At 38.6% G+C, this 21,817-nt stretch overlaps 1 protein-coding gene across 1 annotated transcript; it reads left to right on the plus strand.

The window, feature by feature from the left end:
• The first annotated feature begins 10,747 nt into the window (after positions 1–10,747).
• LOC131573198 (fructose-1,6-bisphosphatase 1) lies at positions 10,748–20,562 on the plus strand. Its single transcript, XM_058826919.1, has 7 exons — positions 10,748–10,965; positions 13,367–13,529; positions 15,187–15,279; positions 16,307–16,450; positions 17,671–17,808; positions 19,018–19,137; positions 20,121–20,562. The coding sequence occupies exons 1-7, from the start codon at positions 10,796–10,798 to the stop codon at positions 20,310–20,312; spliced, it is 1,020 nt and encodes a 339-aa protein (XP_058682902.1). The 5' UTR covers positions 10,748–10,795; the 3' UTR covers positions 20,313–20,562.
• The last annotated feature ends 1,255 nt before the right edge of the window (positions 20,563–21,817 follow it).

Genomic DNA, 21,817 nt, shown 5'->3' on the forward strand with positions numbered 1-21,817 from the left:
AGAAACCCCCCAAACCACAACAAAACCAATATCTGAAACATAATCCAAGGCAAAAACTGAATGCCAGTGAGACCTGTCACCTCAGACAAGTGTAATAGTATGCTCTTCAGTGACTGAACAAAATTATAGGCAAAGATTGCAACATGCCAGATTTTCTTGGCGAAGGAGACAATATGACACAAAGTGGTATTCAGCCAGCAAGACTCCAAAGCTCATTGAAAAAAATAAGTAGGAGTTATCCCAACAGTTCCAGGCTGTGTCTTCCTGAAGTCAAAACTCAGATCTAGAGCACAGAGTTACATTTCTAAAACAAGTGTTCAAAATCAGATTTTAAATACATCCTAGTATAGTGGTATTCTGCCAAGATGAGACTCCCAACAAACTTATGTTCTTGATTCAAACACTCTTCTTATTTTAGAGAAATGTTATTTTTCCTTTGTTTATCTTCTTTTTTTTTTTGCTTACATATCTCTTCAAAGCTCTTTTTTGTTCAGAACATCAGGCAACAAAACCCTTTACCATTTCCCCATTATTGATATGCTCTGCCAGCATTGTTATTCAAATTCTGTTAGCCTTCTTAAAACCTAGCTTGGTTTTAAACAAGGAAAAAGGAAAGAGCAGTTATGACCAGGGTCTGAGGATAAGTAGATCATGGAACACTAAAAGAAAATGTGCATGGTGTTGTGCAGAAACCCTGTATCCTCCTGCCACAGTCCTATCTATTGCGTCAACTTTGTAAGGCTCTCCAGGAGACCAGCAACCAAGGTGGCACATGGGTATTTCTTTCTTTAGAATCCCCAGTCTAGCTTTTCATTAAAAAGTAATGCCGTACATTCCCCAAGCCATTTTAGATAGCAATGCTTTTATAAAAAGCATTCAAACAAAAGGAGTTCAGTGGGAAGCAAGAATGCACTTGCTAAATATTTGTGTAATTAATGTAAAGTCAGGACACAAATATGCTGACAAGATAATTTAACTTTGAGTAGAGAGTATAATCTCTACCAACAGGTATACCTGCAGCAAAATTAATTTATATTAAGCAAAATAATCATAACTCATGCCCAATCAGAAATTTTGTACTTATTCAGACAGGCCTTTGTGTATGGAACATGCATTCCCTGGCACTAATGTTAATATATTAAAGTGAATTAAATTCATGCTATTAGTTGCAAATGATGAGATTATTGGTGGGGAAGAAGAAAAAAAAATAGGAAAAAAGCCATTAAAAAAAACATTAAAAAAAGAGCAGAACATCACAGGCCTTTTCCAGGTCCAAAACTACTTAGTTTAGATTGTAGACAAGAAAAAGCTGAATTAGTGAAAGAAAAAAAAAAATAGGCTAAATGTAGAACAGGGTTTATTTTTCTTTAAATATATCATTAAACATTCATAGACCTGAAAGTTGCCAAAAAACAATCAGTGGGTTTCTTCATTGCAACAGCAGCCTATGGCTCATTTGCAGCTTTTGTCTTTAAGAAGAATGCAAGAGGTCAAGAAGTCTATCTGTTGCTTAACTCTGTTTTCATTTTTTAACTCTTAAGTGTGGTTCATCCAATTTATCCTTCTATGTGAAAGGATCAAATGATATTGTATAAATGTCAGAACTGGATTATAAGTCAAACAATTGTGGTATGATATAGGATATGCAGAAGCTATTGGCTAAGATTTGGTTTAAGATTTGGTGCTCACAGCAGCTTTCAAATTACTTGCAGAAATGTGACCCTAAAATCTTCAAATACAGATAAACTAGAGTTATTCCTCAAAAGCTTGAGTAGCCATAGGTTTGCAGTTGAAAATCTTTCAGACTGTTAAAACCTGACCTGGTGGTGCTGCTGTGTCTCATAGCAATTCTAGTTGTTCAGCTAGTTTTATGTGACCAGGCCAAAGAAGTTCCCTTGCGATGCTGCAAGAGGTGGGAGCAGGTATATCACAGCTAGCTTTAGATGGAGGGCTCTCAGGAGCCAGTATGTTAACAAATCCACCTGAGTGGCAGCAGGACTGGGAACTCAAGGTCTTTTGCCTTGAATCCTGAAACTCCTGGCTAAAACATCTGCTTAAACATTTTGGTACATCAATTAGAATTTGATGCCAGGGACACATTCCCTTCAGAAGGCCATTGCTACGTGACAAAAAATGGGAGGAGTGGCAGGGAGTTCTTGAATTAATGTAACAAATAATTTCCAGGGTTGAAAAAGTCAAACAGTAAGAATATCTCAGTGGTTTCTCAGAAGGCATATTTTTAAATTCTAGTTATGCAATATTATTGCTTTTGTAATACTTTAATATTATCCTGGTATTACTAAGGCAATAATGTAGTATACCTTGATAAATTATGGTTAAATATGAATGTTTTCAAGTTTAGGAGCTGAAGGTTGTATAACATAAAGCTGCTACATAAAAATCAGGGAAAATGAAGTTCCTGTGCAGGATTGCAAAAAGGTGTTTTAAAAGACAGTGGTTGCATTGTAGCAATTATCTGTATATTTCTGCCATGTCATTTTCACAGCTGTTGTGAACAAATTTCATAAGCTGCACTGATTCCAGTTCTAAAGTAGTACAATAATATTTTTCTTCCATTCTTGTTTCCTTGTTTGCCTGTCCTCCCCTTTTCACTTTTTCCCTTCCTAAGATCTAAATTTTTATATAATTTAATCTCATCCTTTTCTAAAAGTTTCTAAAAAGTTTCTAAAAGCACTTCTCTAATTACATTTTAAATGGAAGTATATCCCAAAATGCCATTAAAAACACTTGCATGCAACTGGTTTAGTGCTCAAATACTTCATAAACAAGCAGCCACATACATCTTTTTATCTCTCAAAACCTATTCTGTCTGCTCTGTCAGATCCCAGGTTCTTATTTTTCTGTAGGTGTCAGTCTTGACATAGCTGTTTAAGTCCTTTTCACCTATGAACACCTTTTGCTTACATAAAGGTTAAATGGATATGGAGAGACATGTCATATCCTGTGTAAATCAGAACAAAGGTATCCTTTTGACTGAATATGAGACAATGGATATTAGACCTCAGAGGTTTTGTCTGTAGAGAAGTCATCTCCCAATTGGCATACCTGCATCCCATGGGATACACGAGACAAGACATTGTGGTGCAGGAAAAAAGCTTATTTTTATCAATAAATAATTAAATAAAGTAGAATTTTGAAATGTTGTTTATCTTCATGTCATTATTTTATCATTTCTATTTTGTGCATGTTTTATTACTGTGCCTAACATTAGTATAGTTATCAATAAGCATTCATATATTGAAGTGCACTCAAGAGCTTTTCACTTACATGGGTGCACAATGACAAAAATGTTTAGAGACCTCTGCTCTAGACCATCTAGTTCTCCTTGAGTGCTATGCAGCCCTCACATCTGCAATGAATAAAATACATGTATAATGCCCTATTAAGGCCTGTATCTGTCATGAAAGAGAAATCCTATTAGTCATGATAAAAAAAAAAGGAGGTATCTTCTTTCCCTCATAAAAATTAACTAAATCAACTCCCAGCTGTGCCTAGAGTTTGACAGTGCTTCCTCATCCTTTGCAATTAAGACATGGTGGAAACTGAGGACAGGATGTTTTGACTCCTTCTGTCTCATAAGGGTTTCACATCACAAAACACACATGGGGCCTACTTAATTAGTTTTGGTGTTCAGCCTGTAAATGGCCAAACCTACAATCTGGGTTTGTAAACAGAATGAAGGACTGAATGTACAGGGACAATTTTCTAGTTTTTATTTATGTAAGCTGCAAGAGTTAAGGATGTGTTACTTGGCAGTCTCAAACAATTTGAACATCGAATTTTTTTTTATTTATTCAATATATGTAATTCTTGCTGATTATTCTTCATTTTTTCCAAAACTCATTAATTTTTTTAGTTTTTTCTCTCCTTAAGGTGATATATTCAGCACATATTAGCAAAATGCCATTCACAGATTAACATTAGACTGCACCATGCAAAGAGGAAAACATGTATAAATGACAGTAAAGTTTTGAATGGCAATGAAAGCATTGCACCAGATCGTCTGTAAAACTAGGAACATCTTTATATGCCTCTTTTGTTCTGTTTTCTCTTATTCCCAGACTGTGGACTGTGTAGGGCAAGGATTGAGTTTTTCTTCTCTTTCTGGCAGTCAGTGCTGCCCACTGCCAGTAATTACTGCCGAGAAATCATGCCCCTCATCCTAAACAACTACTATACTAAAAATACTAATCACAGCCATCACCAACAGCAGTATGTAAGGATGTCAAATGCAAAAGGTCTAATCATGTACTGCTGAATCACTGAAAGCTGTCTGAAAACAACCAGACTGGGAGGACTGATGAAGAGATGGGACTGTGTGAAGTATTCAGTGAGCACAAGCAGAGACCTCAGGATAATGAATGCACATTTCCAGTAGGATTTAAATTATGATTTTATATCAGCAGTAAGTTTGAAATACAGTGGCAGTCTTTTGTCTTCTGGTACAGACGGAGAGAGCCGACCTTTCGGTTCCCCTCCGTTTCCTTGGTCACCATCAGTGCTAGGAGCTTCACTACCTCTTTCCAAGGGAGTAAGACACGTGAAGCTACCCAGACCAGCCTCTTCTGCCCCCGGAGAGCTGCCAGGCTCCGGTTCTGCACAGTTTGTCAAATAAGCATTGCCATCTGATGGCAGAGCCTTGGTACTGCACAGTGTCTTTGCCTAGGGTAAACCGGCAGTAAACCAAGTGACTAGTTCACGAATCAAGCGTCTATCACTGAACACCTGATTTCATTTTTTCTGACACTGCTTTATGATGATTGCCCTGAGAGGTTCTGGAGTCTCCTTCAGTGGGGATATTCAAGACATCTAGGCACAATCCCGTGCCATGTGCTCTGGGATAATCCTGCTTAAGCAGGAAGGTTGCATCACATGACCCACTCTGGTCCCTTCCAACCCGACCCGTTCCGTGATTCTGTGATTTCCTCTGAGTCACACTAAAAAAGTGCTTCTTCAGTCATATCCTTGATATCCTTGTTGCCTTCTCTCTGTGTTCATGATGTTTTCCTCTGATTCACAGGAAGAGGTACCCATGCCTAATAACATAACTTGATCCTAGGGTGGCAGAGCCTTATCTTGCAAAGCACTGGTGTTTAGGTTATGGCTTCCTATTAGGTTATTGATCACAAAAATAGCTGGCCTACAGTGGCAGGAGTGCACCTTCTAGCAGCTCTAATTCACATATGTAAGGAGGGAGTAGGAAGGGAAAGTGTGCAAGCTATGCCCCTCAGCTCTCATACCTACATTCTAAAATCAAATGGGAACCACTATGCCTGGATGCTGGAACTTGAGCAAATAGAAATACTTTTCCTGGTAATCAAAAATCTGATTCTTACATTGCCATCTTGTTGATTGAATTCTTCCTGTCTTGACACATGCTGTGTTTTGCATATCAGCCTTATGTTGTGTGATGAACTGGCACTGGGACAGTGCAAGGCAAGGGCTGGAGTTTAGCCTATGCAACCCTTCTATATGTGTGTGAGTCATGAAATTGAATCTCAAGTGGTCTTAAACATCATGCTTTTCATTTAAACCTCTACATGTAGTCATGAATGGGTGAATTTAATTTTACAATAGATAATTTGATAAGAACAAAAACATATAATGTCAAGATAAAGTTGCTCAATGTGCATCTCACAAAAGAGTGATGGCTGCCTTTTCTGTATTGCACTGTCACCTACAAGATTCAGTTGTGGACTAGATCTCTCACATGCTAAAGGCTGCACACAGAAAGCACAAAGTGGCCATGTGTGTCTGATTCTCGTTGTTAAAGGAAATGTTTTTGCTTTACTGCCATCAGTAAGGAAAGATTATTTCCAGCAATGACGGCAAGCTTTAAAATAAAATCTGACTTTAGAACTGGATTTTATAGTTATCCTAATAACTAGTGAATGTAAGAGGATTTTTAGCTACTGTTTACTAAATCTATCACAATCAAATGGACTCTTTAGCAATCTAAAGTGCTCTTTCCACCCACCTATCATTCCTGTTTTTAAAGTCATAGCAACTTGCAGTAATGTCCCAGCTGTATGTGTTCAACTTTCTTTACAGCTCTCTGGAGCTGGCCCTGTATGTGCTTGATATGTCCCTTCTCCAGTTTCTTCTCTACCTTTCACAGTTGTATCACCAAAGAAATATCAAGTCAGTAGAGCAAAAGAAAATACATGCAAATTTGTAATTTTTGTATATTTGATTTAAATACATCATTATTCCATTTTCCTTCATTCTCTCTCAAACTGCATGAATTCCCAAAGTAAACATAGCAGCTTTTCATGCAGTCACAATTTTTTGCTGCGGCACAGGATAGAGTTTTTCCCTTGATTTTCTTTACCAGCCTCCCTATATCACATGATTATAAGGATTAGCTAATGCTTATTCAGAATTCAGAAGCCGTGACAAACTATGAGAACTATGAATAAAATTAATTTTTAAAATGTAACAGTTATCAGTAATTTTAAATGAGTTTATTGACTGTACTTCAGTCACAGAACAGAATTCTTATGATAAAGATGAACAGGGAATGACCATCTAAACTGTCACTCATTCAATTGTTGGCCATATTTTTCATCACTTACACAAAAAGAGTCTTTTGTGGATGTTATGTTGCATTTCTGGGTGGCGCTTCATTGTATGCATATCACTGCTAGAAATGTTCAGCTCAGACCCTCCTCAGACTGTCAATAAACCTGAGAAAGCCAACCCCTATTCTGGACCTTTATGCAGGAAAACACAGCAAAAAAATCTGCAAGGACATTAGTGGAAAACATGTCCAGCAATCCTATGATTAGGGTTTGAGAATGGAGTTTGACCATTTATATCAAGTGTTCTTCCTCCATCAACCTTAAATTTTGCAGCTTTACAGATTAAATGTAAAAAAAAATCTTTTTTGTTTTTTCAGTTGGTTGTTACATTGACAAATTGTGTCGTATAATCATGACATCATGGTCACTTAGTATTGACAGAAATTATTTATTTCTGCAAAGGGATCTGTTATAACTATATAATTATAACTCCACTTTTCATTACCTTCTTACCTTAGTTTTGAAGTCTCATCTCTCAACCTTGAAATCTCTGTCTGGTTTTAACTGTGGTTTTGGGGTTTCTTTCTGGTTTTTTGTTTTGGATTTTTAATTTATTTTTTCTTTACAAAGACTTGGTGTGATTACTTAAAATACTTTTAGTTTATACATTTTACATGGTGAAAAGTGATAGCAAATTCAGTGACTTTTATTTAATAATTTTGTTTTACTTGCATGGTAGAATCTTGTGGATAAGTAAAAATTACAGAGATTTAAAACTTGTGGTTCAACATCTATATTTCAGAGGCATATACTCTTCCTTTCCAGGATCTACTGCCTGCACATTAAGTGCTTTGTCCCAGAAAACTCCAGAAAACTGTGAAGGTACTCTCACATAGTTGGTGTCACACTGAGACGCTGACAATGTTCCCATTCCCACAAGAGGGCACCAAGCACGGGAAAATCCCTTCACATTTATTAATATCAACCCTATAGTTCATCTCTGCTTCTTAATCAGTGGTAGTACTATAATGCATAATATCAAATGAAGCCACTTTTACATCTACTACAAAAAGAAGTTACCTTTTAGCCAATTTGTTCTCAAAATTACCTACATTTAAACTTCAGTTTTTTATATTTCACCTGTGTCCAGAGAGGTGAAATGCTTTGCTATCACAGTTGTAAATCAATGTTCTATTCTATTTTCTATGTATGGACCCTTCTCACACAGGAAATTCACACAGGTGAAATGAAGCACTTTCTGAAGCAAAGAAGACGAAAGATTGATTATACATCTAGAAATCTTCCTGATTTCATGTGTGCCGTTCCCCTTTTCAGACTGATCCATCTATTGCAGCAACCAGGATCTGCCTCGTTCATCCTCTTCAAGCTGCTCTAGCCCTAATCATCCTGGCATCATCTGGCACAGAGCATCTGCTCTGGTGGGGTGACATTGACTTGCAAATGATCTCAGTGTAGTTTGCCTGATCTTACGCTCTGTCTACCCAACCAGCATAAAACTTCTGCAGTTGTGAGACTCCTGCACAAAGAAAGATCCTCTTCAGCGAAAGTGGGGTCTAAAGCTGGTTTTCCCACATGGACACTCTTCACTTCAGAGGGAACAAAAAAAGTTCTTTGTGAAGGATGTTTCACTCCTATTGTCTTTCTGGCTGTCAGTTGAACCTACAAGAGGCAACCTTTATAATTAAGGATTTCTAATCAGTGTTTGTCTTATTTTCAAGATAATTATGCCATTGGGATTTTATGTTCTGGGAGAAGAGTTTGTTTCAAAGTTGTTACATGGATTTGTAATCCTACAGTTCTAAAACTGCTGTGAACCATGTCTAGTTGACGTCACCTGTGCGCAAACAAGTCCCTGTTTTCTTCTTATAGAAGTGAGTTATTTCAGCAATGTTTAGTCAACCGTTACTGACTGACCTTCTCAAATCCACAGATTCATTTTCAATAATATTTAACTACTGTTTTCTAAAGCCAAAGGTTCACAACATGTGAACTACTACTTTTAATCTTTTACTATCTTTAAATCTTACGTTGATTTTATAGTTACCAAACAGCATGGTTGCTGAAGGGATGCATGGCTTGTCTACCCTCAATTAATTTGATATTAATTAATTAATGTTAAGTCAGCTTTCTATACTAATTGTGGAATTCCACAAATGACCAATGTATGCATACATTCTAAGGCCAGGCGTGTGGAGGTGGATTAATTTCAATGTTCTATTGAGTTGCCTCTAGTACAGAAGATTAAGGACATGCTATATAGGTTATATCTCCTTCCCCACAGTAGAAATGCAAATTTGGATGGACTTGTATGAAACCAGCACACTTTCAAATTATTGAAATTTCATTTCTTCTTTTTACCTGGCTTCCATAGTGGGAATGGAGGAGTAAAACTCGTCTCACACTAATCTCACAAACCCCAAAAGTTCTGAGATAAAATCTCATCATCAACTCAAGGATGATATACCTTCCCTGTAGGATGGAAGACATAGACATCTAAACCTTAGGTATATTTTGATCTTGACTATTTTATACTGAAATGCAGCTCATCCTGCAGATTACTGATGTACTTGTTAGACTCTTCACATTTAAGGCAAATTGTCCCTAATCAGAGACTCTGTGGTTTGTTTCCATAAGTCATATATTCCCAGGTGTTCTGCCTACTTGCTGCTACCCAGTGTCAGTGCACTCATCCAAAATTTTATAGAAAAACTTTGCTATTTGTTGTTCTATACTATTGACATTGCAGTACCTGCTCTAGATGGTTGTAAAACATTTCTTACCCTTAAAGAATGAGCTAACTTCCATGTTTTGTAAATTTTCCCTAATCCACCTGCCTCTAAAAGAACATTTTTATGATACTGGGCTGTTGGCCGCTTGACAAAGACTGAAATATCTCGTTCAGAAGAGCATTACAACTACTCATATCTAATATCTTCAGGAGTGTCTGTAATACTGGGCATGGGTAAATTAGGCCAAAGTTGTTTACACTTTCAGGAGCAGACATTTATGCATACCTTTGAAGAATTTAATGCATAGATATGCAATGTGCTTTACATGAAGATAGAATGTATATATATGCAAAGATGTACATCTTGTAAAAGACTTTTTGCCCTATGTTTGACACCATTTGGAATGATTTTAATCTGTGGTTTCAACTTAGAATTTGAGACCTTCAGCTTAGAATTCAAGACTGAATGTATTCTACTGAAAAAGAATGTATTTTTTTAAAATATTCATCTTTTTAGATAACATGAATATAAAATAATGGCTAGTACAACAAATCTGAGTAGAACACCCGTATTCAGGTTTGTGTTTGTCAAATCATTGTGTGAAAGGGTGTATCTAGAGTCAGGTGTTGGGCGAACCTGATTTCCCTTACTAGTGCTTGGATTTTTCTGATCAAACATAAGCAGCAAAACATATTGCTTGATTTTGCTGCGAAGTCAGAAAGGCTACAACCAAAAGAAATGAGATTCAGGAGGGTCTAGATTCCTCTTGCAGCAGAGTTTGTGTGCAGTGCATTAACTTCTACCCTTTGAAGCAGGACTCAGCCCATGTCTTTCTACTGAACAGGTTTGGAGAGCTTGTTATAAAAGCCTCATTGGGTCCAGCTGCCAGGGGCTGTTTCCTTACAGCTCTTTCATGGTGTTGGATAAGGCTGGGACACGTGGGCTTAGCATGATCTCTGTAAACTGAGTAAGTTAATACCTTACTTAATCGGTTACTGAATATGTGGTTTTCCTGTACTGAAGAGTCAGGATGAGAGCCTTCCTGTGCCGCAGAAGATACTAACCTTTCTCTGTAGGTTGTGTGCAGTTCGCTATAATCTACAAGGACACACACAGAGTTTTGCAATCAAGTGGTGAAACCAAACTGGCTTCTGAATTTAGGGGCACAAATTCAGAACCGCTAGCACTGAAGTACGACCACTGCAAACACTAAGAGCTACCCGCAGCAACCGTGTGTCCATCGTCTCTCTGTGCCGTTCACACAACGAATGCCCAAAGCATCCTTCCCTCCCCGCACAATGTCTGGGCCAAGACCCGGTTAAAGAAAAAAATAATGTAAAAAATAAATAAATAGTGTCGGTGGGACGGCGGACGGAGGGATGAGATCCCTTCCCTCTTTCTCCGCCCTGCCGCTGCCTGTCCCGCCCCTGCCCGCCCCGCCCTGCCCGGCAGAAGCAAGTGCCGGTGCCCGCGGCCGCGGTCGTAGTCGCTCCTGCCGCCACCATGACGGACCGCTCCACCTTCGACACCAATGTCATCACCATGACCCGCTTCGTGATGGAGGAAGGCAGGCGGGCCAAGGGCACCGGGGAGTTCACGCAGCTCCTCAACTCCCTCTGCACGGCCATCAAAGCCATCTCCACCGCCGTCCGTAAAGCGGGCATTGCCAACCTGTGAGTCCCGGGATGCTCTCCGCACCGTCCCGCATCCCCGCGGGTCCAGGGCATCCTGCTGCCTCCCGGGGGGGTGGGTATCGGGACGAGGATGGGAATGGGTGTTTCTTTCACCAGAAAAGCCTGTGAGTGAGGCTGCATCAACCCATCCTCTTGCACAGAACTGAAGGTAACTCCTTTAGTAACTTGTTGGTTTCTTGATTTTTCTCAAGAGACACGGGTCCTATGACTTTTCAATAGTCTAGTCTTTGAGAAATGTCTGGTGACAGTAGAACTTCATGAATACATTCTAGCAGGTGTGGGCGCCTGGAGCCATAAGACCAAATATACTGAAAGACAAAGCTTAGCAAAATATGGCTGAACTACTGATCTTTGCATATTGCTTTATATCAAAGCACCATTTTATGCTTTGAAGTGTTGAATCAAATTCAGTGTGGGTTTTTTTTCATAGTGCATCATAGCAACTAGAGTTTCTCTATGAAACTTTTCATATCTAAGGCTTTTAGAAAGTGTGCTGGTTAGGATCAATAGTGTCTGTAGTCAGCCATTCAGAAGGATGTTGTTCTGGTCATCATCATAAGGAATCTGGAACTCTTGAAACGTGAAATAGCTGAAACTGCTTGTGGGTAACTAATCCTCCTAAGTATTTTACATATTCTTCATATGCCCAGTAGTGTGCTGATCAAGGCTTTAGACATGGGCTACTTCATTACTTAATGGAAGATGTTGTAAAGAGAAAATAAATTTGCTTCTACAAGCCATGCAGAGGAAAATATAATAAGAAAAAAGGCAAAAAATCCTCCACTTTATGTATGTTTGAACTATTTTTCTGTTTTGACTTCCGACTACATGTAATTGTGGTAATTTTTGTGCTAGCCCTTCCATATGCCTCCTGTATTTATCAATAGAGACCAGGGTTTCCCAGCTGTGATCTGATTTGTAAGCTTAAGACCTTATTCCTTTTGTGTCTTACATGTGTGTCTTTTGGTAGCTGACCACATGTTTGGTGTCTGTGTGTATAGACTTGCCTTATGATCCCCTGCACAGTGGGTTTAATTCTCCATCAGTGCTGGGGCAGCAGGCTTTGGACTCATAAGCCTTCTTCAACAGTTCATCTACTGTGAGACTGCATTTTATGAGCAGCAGTGAGATTTTGCTTTGCTGTCAGGGAATATGAACAAGCAGGGCTCACTTCAGTCCATTTCTTTGGACTATCCTCAGCCTGAACTATATGCTTAATGCTGCTTGGAGGGGAGGTGCTGTGGAAGACACACAGACCCTTTCCAGCTGCAGGCTCTACACCTGACACCTTGTCTTCCCCTCCCAGGAGTCCCCGAAAGATGAGGTGCAGAAGCTGGTCTGTTGCTGTGCCTCCACTCATAAGCACAGTGTTCAACGTACATTTTTTTCTAAAAGTGCTTTCACAGTTGTGGAAAAATATTCAAGTCACTGAATCAGAGAGAGAGAAGGACAGAGAGTTATGCCAGGTCATTTTCTTTGTCTCATGCATTAAACTGAAGAAATGCAACGCATTGCTAAAATAGTGTGTTCAGTGTTATTACATAAAACCTGAAATAGAGTGTTCAGCCTAATGAATGAACTGTAGCTGAAGTACATAAGAAACATCTGAATGTGTGCCGAGCTGGTTACTGTTTTTCTCTTCTAAGAGCTAAACTTCCCCTTTCTCTGTTATGTGTGCTTACTAAACCACCTATCATAAGATCTCCTGGTATTTCCGTATGCCAGATGGTTTGATTCTGGTTGGCTTGCAGCATTTTATTTGTGTTTCTTATTTGTATTTTTCAGTTCTTTTCCCAAGGAAACATTTACTACTTCAAATCAAAACTGAAAATATTAAACCATAAATAGGTTGATTTGTCTGTGAAAAGACTTTTTCTGCTGCAATTTGCACATCATATTGCTAAAGAGGAGTATATTACATGCAGAGGATATAGCATAACTAGTGTGGTCAGATTAATATATATATATATATATTCACATATATTTATATCACTTTTAGAGCATAAAATTTTCTAGTGAATTCTTAGCTTTTAGGGTATGCAAAGCCTAGAATTCAGGAATAATATGTAAGTCTTAAGAGCTCATTAACAAGCACAGTTGGTAACTCAGCCTTCACAGTCTGGCCTAGCTGTGTTTAACTGCAGTTTACAAACTATTGAAATTGTATTTCTCAGCAGCTTCTAGATATGCAAACACAGCTAATGGTAACGTGTCTCAGCAAGAATTCACTGGGTAGTAAATAAAAAACCGGCTTAGAGACCTGAGATGTCATTTGAAAGTGCTGTTGTTTACAGGAGGTTTTGTAGGCGTAAGAAACAGAACACTTTAGAAGATGCAGTGCTCTGTTCTCATGAAATGTTCTCTCTTGCAATTGCTCTAGCTATGGAATTGCTGGGTCTACCAATGTGACCGGAGACCAAGTGAAAAAGCTGGATATTCTATCCAATGACCTGGTGATTAACATGCTGAAGTCATCCTTCAGTACATGTGTTATCGTGTCTGAAGAAAACAAAGATGCTGTGATAGTGGAAACTGAAAAACAGGTTAGTGACTTAAAAAGTTCTCCCTGCTTGGTTTCAGATCAGCCTTTACAGGTGTACTGCTCCACATCTAAAAAAATAAAACTCAGCTAGAAGTTTCAGAAAACAGGTAAACTAAACTGGCAAGTGAATGGGTGGAGAGGGTGTTCATCAGCATTTGTTCTTTCTGTCATTTCTGCTCTCCAGACTAATGTTTGTTGGTTTTATTTTAATTTATTTTTATCTGTTTTTCCTCCCCACCTTCTTTCTCTCCCACTTTTTTCTTATTGTGAAGAAAACATTTCATTCATCCCCATCTGATCTCTGGAATTATGCTCTGAGTCAGTCAAGCTCCTTTGAAATGTTACTTTTTGAGTAGCACACTGATGAGTTATTCTCTCCAGGTCAGATCTCAAGGTCTGTAATTCATGAAAATTCTCCTTGAATGACTTAGCCGGTGAATGACTTAGCAACAATGAAACAAAAGTATTTTTTACATTTATTATTTTTTATATTCACAAGCCTGCGTGTGCTTCTTGTGGGATAATCCCTATTTCCCAGCTAATATTTTGGTCTGATCATGTAAAAACTCTAAGTAAAAATTTAGTAAAAATGAACAGCAATAGCATAATTTACAAAGTATAATAAGGTTTGCTTTATTTAAGCAGTTCTCTCTCTATCTCCCTGTTGAGAAATCTTCAAAGTTAATTTTCTAGGCATTGGATTTCCTTAGATCTGAACAAATATTCTCAAAGATCACTGAGGGAGTCTGAATATTAATGCTTTTCTAAACTAAATGTGAACCAATACAGTGTTTCTATCAATGCATACCAGGAATTCCTACTTGCAGAGTAGAGCATTGCTGAACTTAAATTTGTGACATGCAGGATAAAACCAATTTAAAAAAAAAAAAGTCACTGTTGTTACACACTATTATTAAGACAGCTATGAATAAAATGATGGGAGAACAAAATATTTAAAAGGTACAGTTAATTCAGCTTTTCCCCCTGTACTGTCAATTTCCTATATCTACAGGATTCCTTAATCCAGCAATAAGGCAGAGACTTCTTTTCTGACCCCCTCAAAACCCTGGGTAAGATCAGTCTGGCTAAGGTAGTACTTGACCATTTCAGAGCACAGATAAAGGAAAATGTGTAGTTTAGGATGGCAGCCATTAAAGAGCTTTTTAATACCTCTGTAGGTAGAGGTAGAATATAGTTTTTAGCTCTACATGAAACAGGCTGATCTTCATTTTGGTTTTTTTTCCTTATTATTCAGAAAGACATGTGGTAACCAAAGAGAAAGTGCAGCCTAGCCTAGATGGTGGATATAAGAGGATTGACTTCAATTACACAGATGAAACTAAACCAAAAAAAGTACTCCTCCATTTTTAACTCATATTAAAAAGTATATGAGAAAACTCCACTTTTCCTGTACATCTGCAATGTACTTTAAAGATTTTTTAGCTTCTGGTTTGGCACAAATCACAGTTGTAATCAAGAGTGAAATCTGGGCTAAAGAATTGCTGACATTTGAATTTGGTTCCTTCATAATCTATAAAGGTGTTTTAGTTTATATTGCTGTGTAAGTCTCTGAGAAAATTTACCTACTGAAATGTTTTTACTTGGAAAAAGTGGATGAATACTGTCACTAATCTAGTTCCCTCTTTTGTGTTTTCTAGGGTAAATACATAGTCTGCATAGACCCTCTAGATGGTTCGTCGAATATTGACTGTCTTGTTTCTATTGGGACCATCTTTGCGATTTATCGGAAGGTAAAATTCTTTCATGTAGAATAGGAAAAACTATTATTGTGCAGCTTTTGGTGAAATAAAATTGCATGGGAAGACAACAAAATCTAACTAAACTTGTTTGTGAAAAAGACTCAGGGCAAGCTTTAAGTTAGATCTAGTATTTCACAGACACATGGATTTGAATTTGAAATAGTTAGGATTTGAATTAGTCTCTTAGAAGAAGAATACATATACATATGTGTATATGGAAGCCTAGCTGATACTTAATTAGCCAGCTAATGAAATTACCCCTTGGAAAAGATAATGTCCTACATTTCATGAATATTTGTGTAGAGGCAAAATACCATGTGGTTGTCATCTACTTGGGGAATGTGCTTTCCAGTTTTCTTGCTCTCTCTACTAATAGTCCTGTTGGCCTGAGGACATACTTCAAAAACAAACCAGAGCTGAAACATGTCATGTGCATTTGAAGTGTCTAATTCACTCTGAAAGGCAGAAACCCTGTCTGAAGGAGGTTGAAATACCAGACTTACAGGTCACAACGTGGGGGAAAAAGTAAATCAGATAAAACACACCCAACTGTCCATTTTAATAATATTCTGTATCTTGTCATATATCCCAAAGTAGCTATTTTCAACTTCATTTTTGTGGGAAGCAAAAGAAAACAAAAAACTTCCCAAATACTTTTGATCAGCTTTGAACTCTGAGAGTCATGTTTCATTTAATTTCAACTGTGCCTCGGAGTTTTCCTCTGAGCTGAGTTCATCACCACCTACAAAGAGGTACATAGCTCTTTATTATCTCCTTAATCCTTTCCTGCTTCCTGCATTCCTTCTAGGCTTAGTTAGAAGAGCATTTCTAGATCAATGTGTTTGTATCCTAGATATAATTTGTATTAGTGCATCCGGTAAAAATCTCAGTTGGGGATCATGGAAACAGTTGTGCCACCTCATGCATGGATATGATCAGAAGTCTGTCCCTATCCCAGTCCAGTCATGTACCAGCAATAGAAATGAAATGGAATTGACTATACTCTTTCTTGTTCTAGGTGTCCCCTGATGAACCTTCTGGGAAAGATGCTTTACAGCCTGGGCGTAATCTTGTGGCAGCTGGTTATGCGCTCTATGGGAGTGCCACCATGCTGGTACTGGCCACTCCTGCTGGAGGTGTCAACTGTTTCATGCTGGATCCGGTGAGAATATCTTCTGTTTCTTTGTTTCTGTATTAGGGATTACCAGGTACTGTCTATAAGAACTGTTCATCCCCAGGAAAATCAACCAAAGGAGCAGTTTTCAAGGTAGCATGAAGGAATGAAGTATAAATGTACTTATAACCCACCAGCAATAATGTCAAGAGACTTGCATTCTGCCTGCCTGATGCAGCAGTGCTATGTGTGACTCAACAGCAGGAAGACAGCCAAGTCAGCAGAGCAAATACACAGCATGTGTAATCATGTGTTATTTAAAATGAGCAGTTTTCTGCAGTACAAAATATCCTTTAAGTATTATTTGTCTTTTCCTTAATGCTAGGATCTTAGTAAACCAGAAGAACATAAGTACTTAACCTTCTTCTGTGTTTTCAGATCCCACCATGATGTGTAAAAGAGTAAGTGATGTCTGTGGGTGATGTGACATTCTAGCATGCATTTACCATGAGTTTTAAAACAGAAGTCATATTGATCACAGCAGAAAGTAGTTTGCTTTAGTGGCCTGTTTCTTTGTGATCAGTCAGGGTGTGCCATTTGCCAGTCTTAAATTTTTATAACCTGCAGTGATCAAGCTGCAGGAAATATAACTTGGTACTCTCTGATTAGTAACAGCTTAAATAAATGCATGTATTTTTTACTTTATTCATGTAACAGATTTAACTTCGAGCATGCATGCATGTTATTTTGTTTACTCTTAGCACTAACTTGGAAATCTACTTTAGAGAAAACTAAACAGGCCAGCTCTTGGTCACAGGCTTCCAGTTAGCCCAAGCTAAAAAGAGCTGGAGTATCTGCAGCTATTTGAGGGTATTTGTGCATTGTTTCAACCAGTACTCTCAGTTTCCTAACTCCTTAGCATTCTGGGACTTACATTGTTGTAAGTTTATCAAAAGAGTGGAGAGATAAACGAGATAAACAAATGTAAAATAGCATTTTTTGGGCATAGAAAATAGAAAATAGCTTGGAATTGTAGTACGAGGAAGCTTGCATGACATCAGGATTCATGCTCTGTCTGTGCTTTATAGTTAAACAAAATACCTTGCATGTAGACTGCAAAGACTATGTTTTTGTAGATACCGAATTATTTAAAAAATTGATAGTGGTAGTAAGTTTTTATTAAATTGTGTATGTTATTGGATTTTACCTTGGTTTGGAAATAAGTGAACAATTCATGTTAACTAACACTTTTTCTTTCTTATTGTTAGGCAATTGGAGAATTCATTTTAGTGGAAAGAGATGTGAAAATCAAAAAGAAGGGAAATATCTACAGTCTCAATGAAGGCTATGCTAAATATTTTGATCCTGCTGTCACAGAGTACCTCAAAAAGAAGAAATTCCCTGAGGTAAAAGATCCTGTTTCAGAGAAACTTTCTGATGACAAGCAACATTCTTGATTTCCAGCTTTATGATCAATCATTCTCTCATGAACTGCTCAGGGCTTCCTTTCCTGTCTATTTAAAATATAACTTGATGTAGGATTGCTAATGAGAGCAGCAATTGATGTAACCAGATATTTCAGCATTCTCCATCATTGCACTGTACCTCTTTCGCATTCTTTTACTTTCTTCCTTTTTCTTACTTTGAATCTTTTTTTCCCTGAATGAGGGCCTGAGTAATGGTGCTGAAGCCAAAAGTGAGCATTTGATAATCAAGTAGAGAAGAAATCTTGTATGATGATGAAAAAATCTGATCTACATGTGTTGTATTACTGCTTCCTCATTGCAACATCTGAGTAGCTGGAGACTGGAGATGGCAGTGGGTCATTGCTCAGTGGTAACACGAGCTAGGGGTGTGCTAGGGGTGCCTCTCTCTTGGAAATCTGGTGTAGTTTCAAGGCCTGCTTTGTGGTTGTGCAACTTCCTGGTGTCAGGAGCCCAAAGCTCCAGGGAGTGCCCATGAAAGGTTCTCATGCCTTACACGTTTCATCACTGAAGTTACTTCACTGGCAATGAAAGGTGAACACCTACTATTGTTAAGTGGTGGTGTCCCTTCCTGACTTCCTGATCTTGCTTTGAAAGAACATTGACGTTTTCATCATTCTTCAATCAAGGTGTTGTTTATGTAGATATTAAAATGTACTCCATGGAGTAGAATAAGGAAATAACATCAAGTCAACTATTAACTTTTTCTTAACAAAAAAAATTTGCAGAAGCTGGCAAGAATGGTTGGAAGAAGTAGGAAAGATCACTTATTTTGATTTTTGATTTTTTTTCTGCTAGAAAAGACAAAGTCCCAATATCAATTCCTAGCACTTGAGTTTTTGCTACTGGAAATGCAGTGTTTTCCAAGTGTTAAAGCCAGTGGAGAGGTGGGATACATTTTCTGTTATTGGCACTACTGCTCATCTGTGCTGAAGTCTTCTATCATTCCTTTTCTGTGGATTTTCCTATTAGAAAATGAAGGTGATGCTGACGTAGTCTCCAAAACTACTTTGAGTATTATCAGTGAAGCCAAATATAGAGATGAAAGATGTTAGGACTGCTAAGGGGGCATGTGGGGGAGGTTAACCTGGTGTGCTCCACAGTTACTTTTATTGGAATGTTTCTCTGTAGGATGGCAGTTCACCGTATGGTGGGAGGTACATAGGATCTATGGTGGCTGACGTGCATCGCACACTGGTGTATGGAGGAATCTTTCTGTATCCTGCTAACGCCAAAAGTCCCAAAGGAAAGGTAAGCCGAAATAAGCCCAGTTATAGAAAATACTGCATTATGCAGACATTTCACTATCAAGATCAGTATTTTGATTACAAAGCTTGTGTTTTGTAACTTGATAGCTTGTATTTCTTATGTGGGGGGACATGGCCATCCCTTGCAGGCTGTCACAAGTGACAGCAGCCTGTTGTCAGACACCCATTTTAGGGCTGCTGCTCACCTGTTTCAACTGCAGTGACTTCTCTTTATGTGCAAACATATCCAGCTTGTGAAATGTACCTGAGGGTGGGCTGCTCAAACAGGCTCCCCTGCACCATGTCAGCCAAAACTGCTGATGCTGCTCCCAGTTGAGTGGAACATGACAGGGTAAACAATCTGCATTACCCTGAGATTTCTAGAAGCTAGTTTGTAAGAGGCTGAAGTGTAGTTGGCCCATTGGGTCAATTCTGCCAAAGAGAACACCATCTGCATTTTGTACATGATAACAAGACTTCACCTGGAGGAATTGTGCCTGGCTGCATCTGCAGGACAATGGTCAGTCAGGGAAAATCACGCACTTAGAGGCTGACAAGGGGACTTTATTCAGCAAAGACCTTTGATCTGTTTTGTAATTCTCTGTAAAATATTGCTTCAGGTTGCAGATAAGATACAGTTATTCATTAGAGAAACCTAGTGCCACGCTCAGAGCTCGTGTTTTTCATTATTTTCACACAGTCCTATATGGTCTCCCTTGTGAACAGTTGTGTCTTAACATACAAGCTTTATCTCTCTGTAAATAGCACAATGCAAACATGGGCTATGTAGAAAGCACTCAGATTGAGCAAATCCAGAAATCCCTGTGTTTTTAAAAGAAAAATCCACACACCTTCATTATTGAGTCAATGTTTATATGAAATAAAGAGTACTTTGAATATTGATTGGTTTAAAATCATATGCCAATCATTTAATGATTTTTGGCATTGCCTGGCCTGACTTCTGCCGTTTTGACTTTTGTCTTCTAGCTGAGACTGCTCTACGAATGCAATCCCATGGCCTTTGTTATTGAGAAGGCTGGGGGAATAGCAACAACTGGTCAGCAAGCAGTACTAGATATAGTGCCTGAGGATATCCACCAAAGAGTGCCTGTTGTCTTGGGGTCTCCTGATGATGTGAAGGAGTACCTTGAGATAGTCAAGAAGCATTCAACTAAGTAAAGAAAGCTTGCTGGTATTCACTGTGCACAGGGGATAAAATGTCTTACAGCTGAACCAAAGAATGCGCTGCAGTACTGTGAGATTGAGCTGTCTGACTTCTGTAGCAAAAGAGCAAATGAGCCATATTTTCTTAAGATTTTTTTAAAGCTAAATCTTGTGCAATTGCATTGTGCAATTGAAAGGCATTAAATGAAAGGCATTAAAAGATTGCATTAAATGAAGCATTAAAAATTAAAGCAATGGAAAAATATGTTTTCTTTTTCATTTATTATTTGTGGTTATGGAAGAGCCACATGGGTGGCAAGTATTACTGTGTTGAAATTAATATCTAGCAGGGGAGAGACTCACCTGTCTCAGACAAGTTACAGACTATCAGTACAGTTCACTCTGTCCTCTTTTAAGTCTTGGGAAGACTCAGCAGCCTCTTACAGTGAGTGACCTTTCCTAGACCAATGTCTGAACTCCCAAAGTTGCTCACTGTGCTTTGGTCTGGGTTTACTCTGATGGAGAAGTAATGTTTGTGAAACATAGGTATTAGTGTATGTTAATTCTGACACATGATGTTAATACTGCTGGTTGCCACTCTATCAGATCCAGCTACACAAGGATGGAAAATGACGTTTGTGTGGAGGGTTTTTAATGGGCTAAAGAGTATGTGTAGACAGCTCGTACATACACAGATTTTGCTGTGATGAGCTGGCTATCTTTGCCAAAAATTAACCTGCTTACTTGATGAAAACATGAATTTGTGTCTTGCTATCAATCTCCACCAGAGCTTCTTTGTGTTATTTTGGGGCTGGGGATTACCATGCAAAAGGATTCTGCTGTGCAAGCAGGAGGAAGGTGCAAAGAGTCCCCCAAAGCGTAATGATATTTAATATGCTCATTCAGAGCATGCTGCTGGGAAGAGCATGCTAGTGCTTGGGAGCTAGATGGGCTGTCCACCACTGTCTGGATACTGCTCTTGAATTAATTAAAATCAGCAAATCTTTGCTATTTCTCACTGCCCACTTACCTTCACCAAACTCAAAGTGAGGATCGCATGGATGTGCTGCGGGTAAACTACCACTGAACACTGAACTCCATTCATGATCTGGGAGGTGTCTAGGGGTGTCATGAGTTATAAACCTGCCTACTTGGGGGCTTTACATGTATCAGTGCGGAGAGCCTGACTGAGTGTGGTCCTTTGTGTAAAACAAGAGAGAAGTATGGGGAAACTGAAATCCAGGGCAGAAGGGCATGCTCTGTGAGGGCCCTTTTATCTGTATCAGACAGATAAAAACCTGAGGACCCTCATTCTAAAAGGTCATGCAGGGGCATTTGGAGGCATACTGACAGTTCTACACATGCATCTGTTCCCCAAACTGATGGGGAGCAAGACGTTTCTGTCAGGGACTGAATGGCCTAGTTTCTGCTGAAAATGTTAATTCTGATGAGGCTAGTGGAGATGACTTTCAGTGACCTGAACCATTAAAAGACTGTGAGAGTGCTGGCAGTAGTGAATT

The sequence above is a fragment of the Poecile atricapillus genome, chromosome Z (genome assembly GCF_030490865.1).
Source record: "Poecile atricapillus isolate bPoeAtr1 chromosome Z, bPoeAtr1.hap1, whole genome shotgun sequence".
Classification (NCBI taxonomy): domain Eukaryota; kingdom Metazoa; phylum Chordata; class Aves; order Passeriformes; family Paridae; genus Poecile; species Poecile atricapillus.

Excerpts from the sequence above, each read along its gene's own strand:
- LOC131573198 (XM_058826919.1), top strand. The coding sequence starts at position 10,796 with ATGACGGACCGCTCCACCTTCGACACCAATGTCATCACCATGACCCGC. Across the intron at positions 10,966-13,366 it reads AAAGCGGGCATTGCCAACCT|CTATGGAATTGCTGGGTCTA; the intron begins GTGAGTCCCGGG and ends CAATTGCTCTAG. Across the intron at positions 19,138-20,120 it reads CCAAAAGTCCCAAAGGAAAG|CTGAGACTGCTCTACGAATG; the intron begins GTAAGCCGAAAT and ends TTTGTCTTCTAG.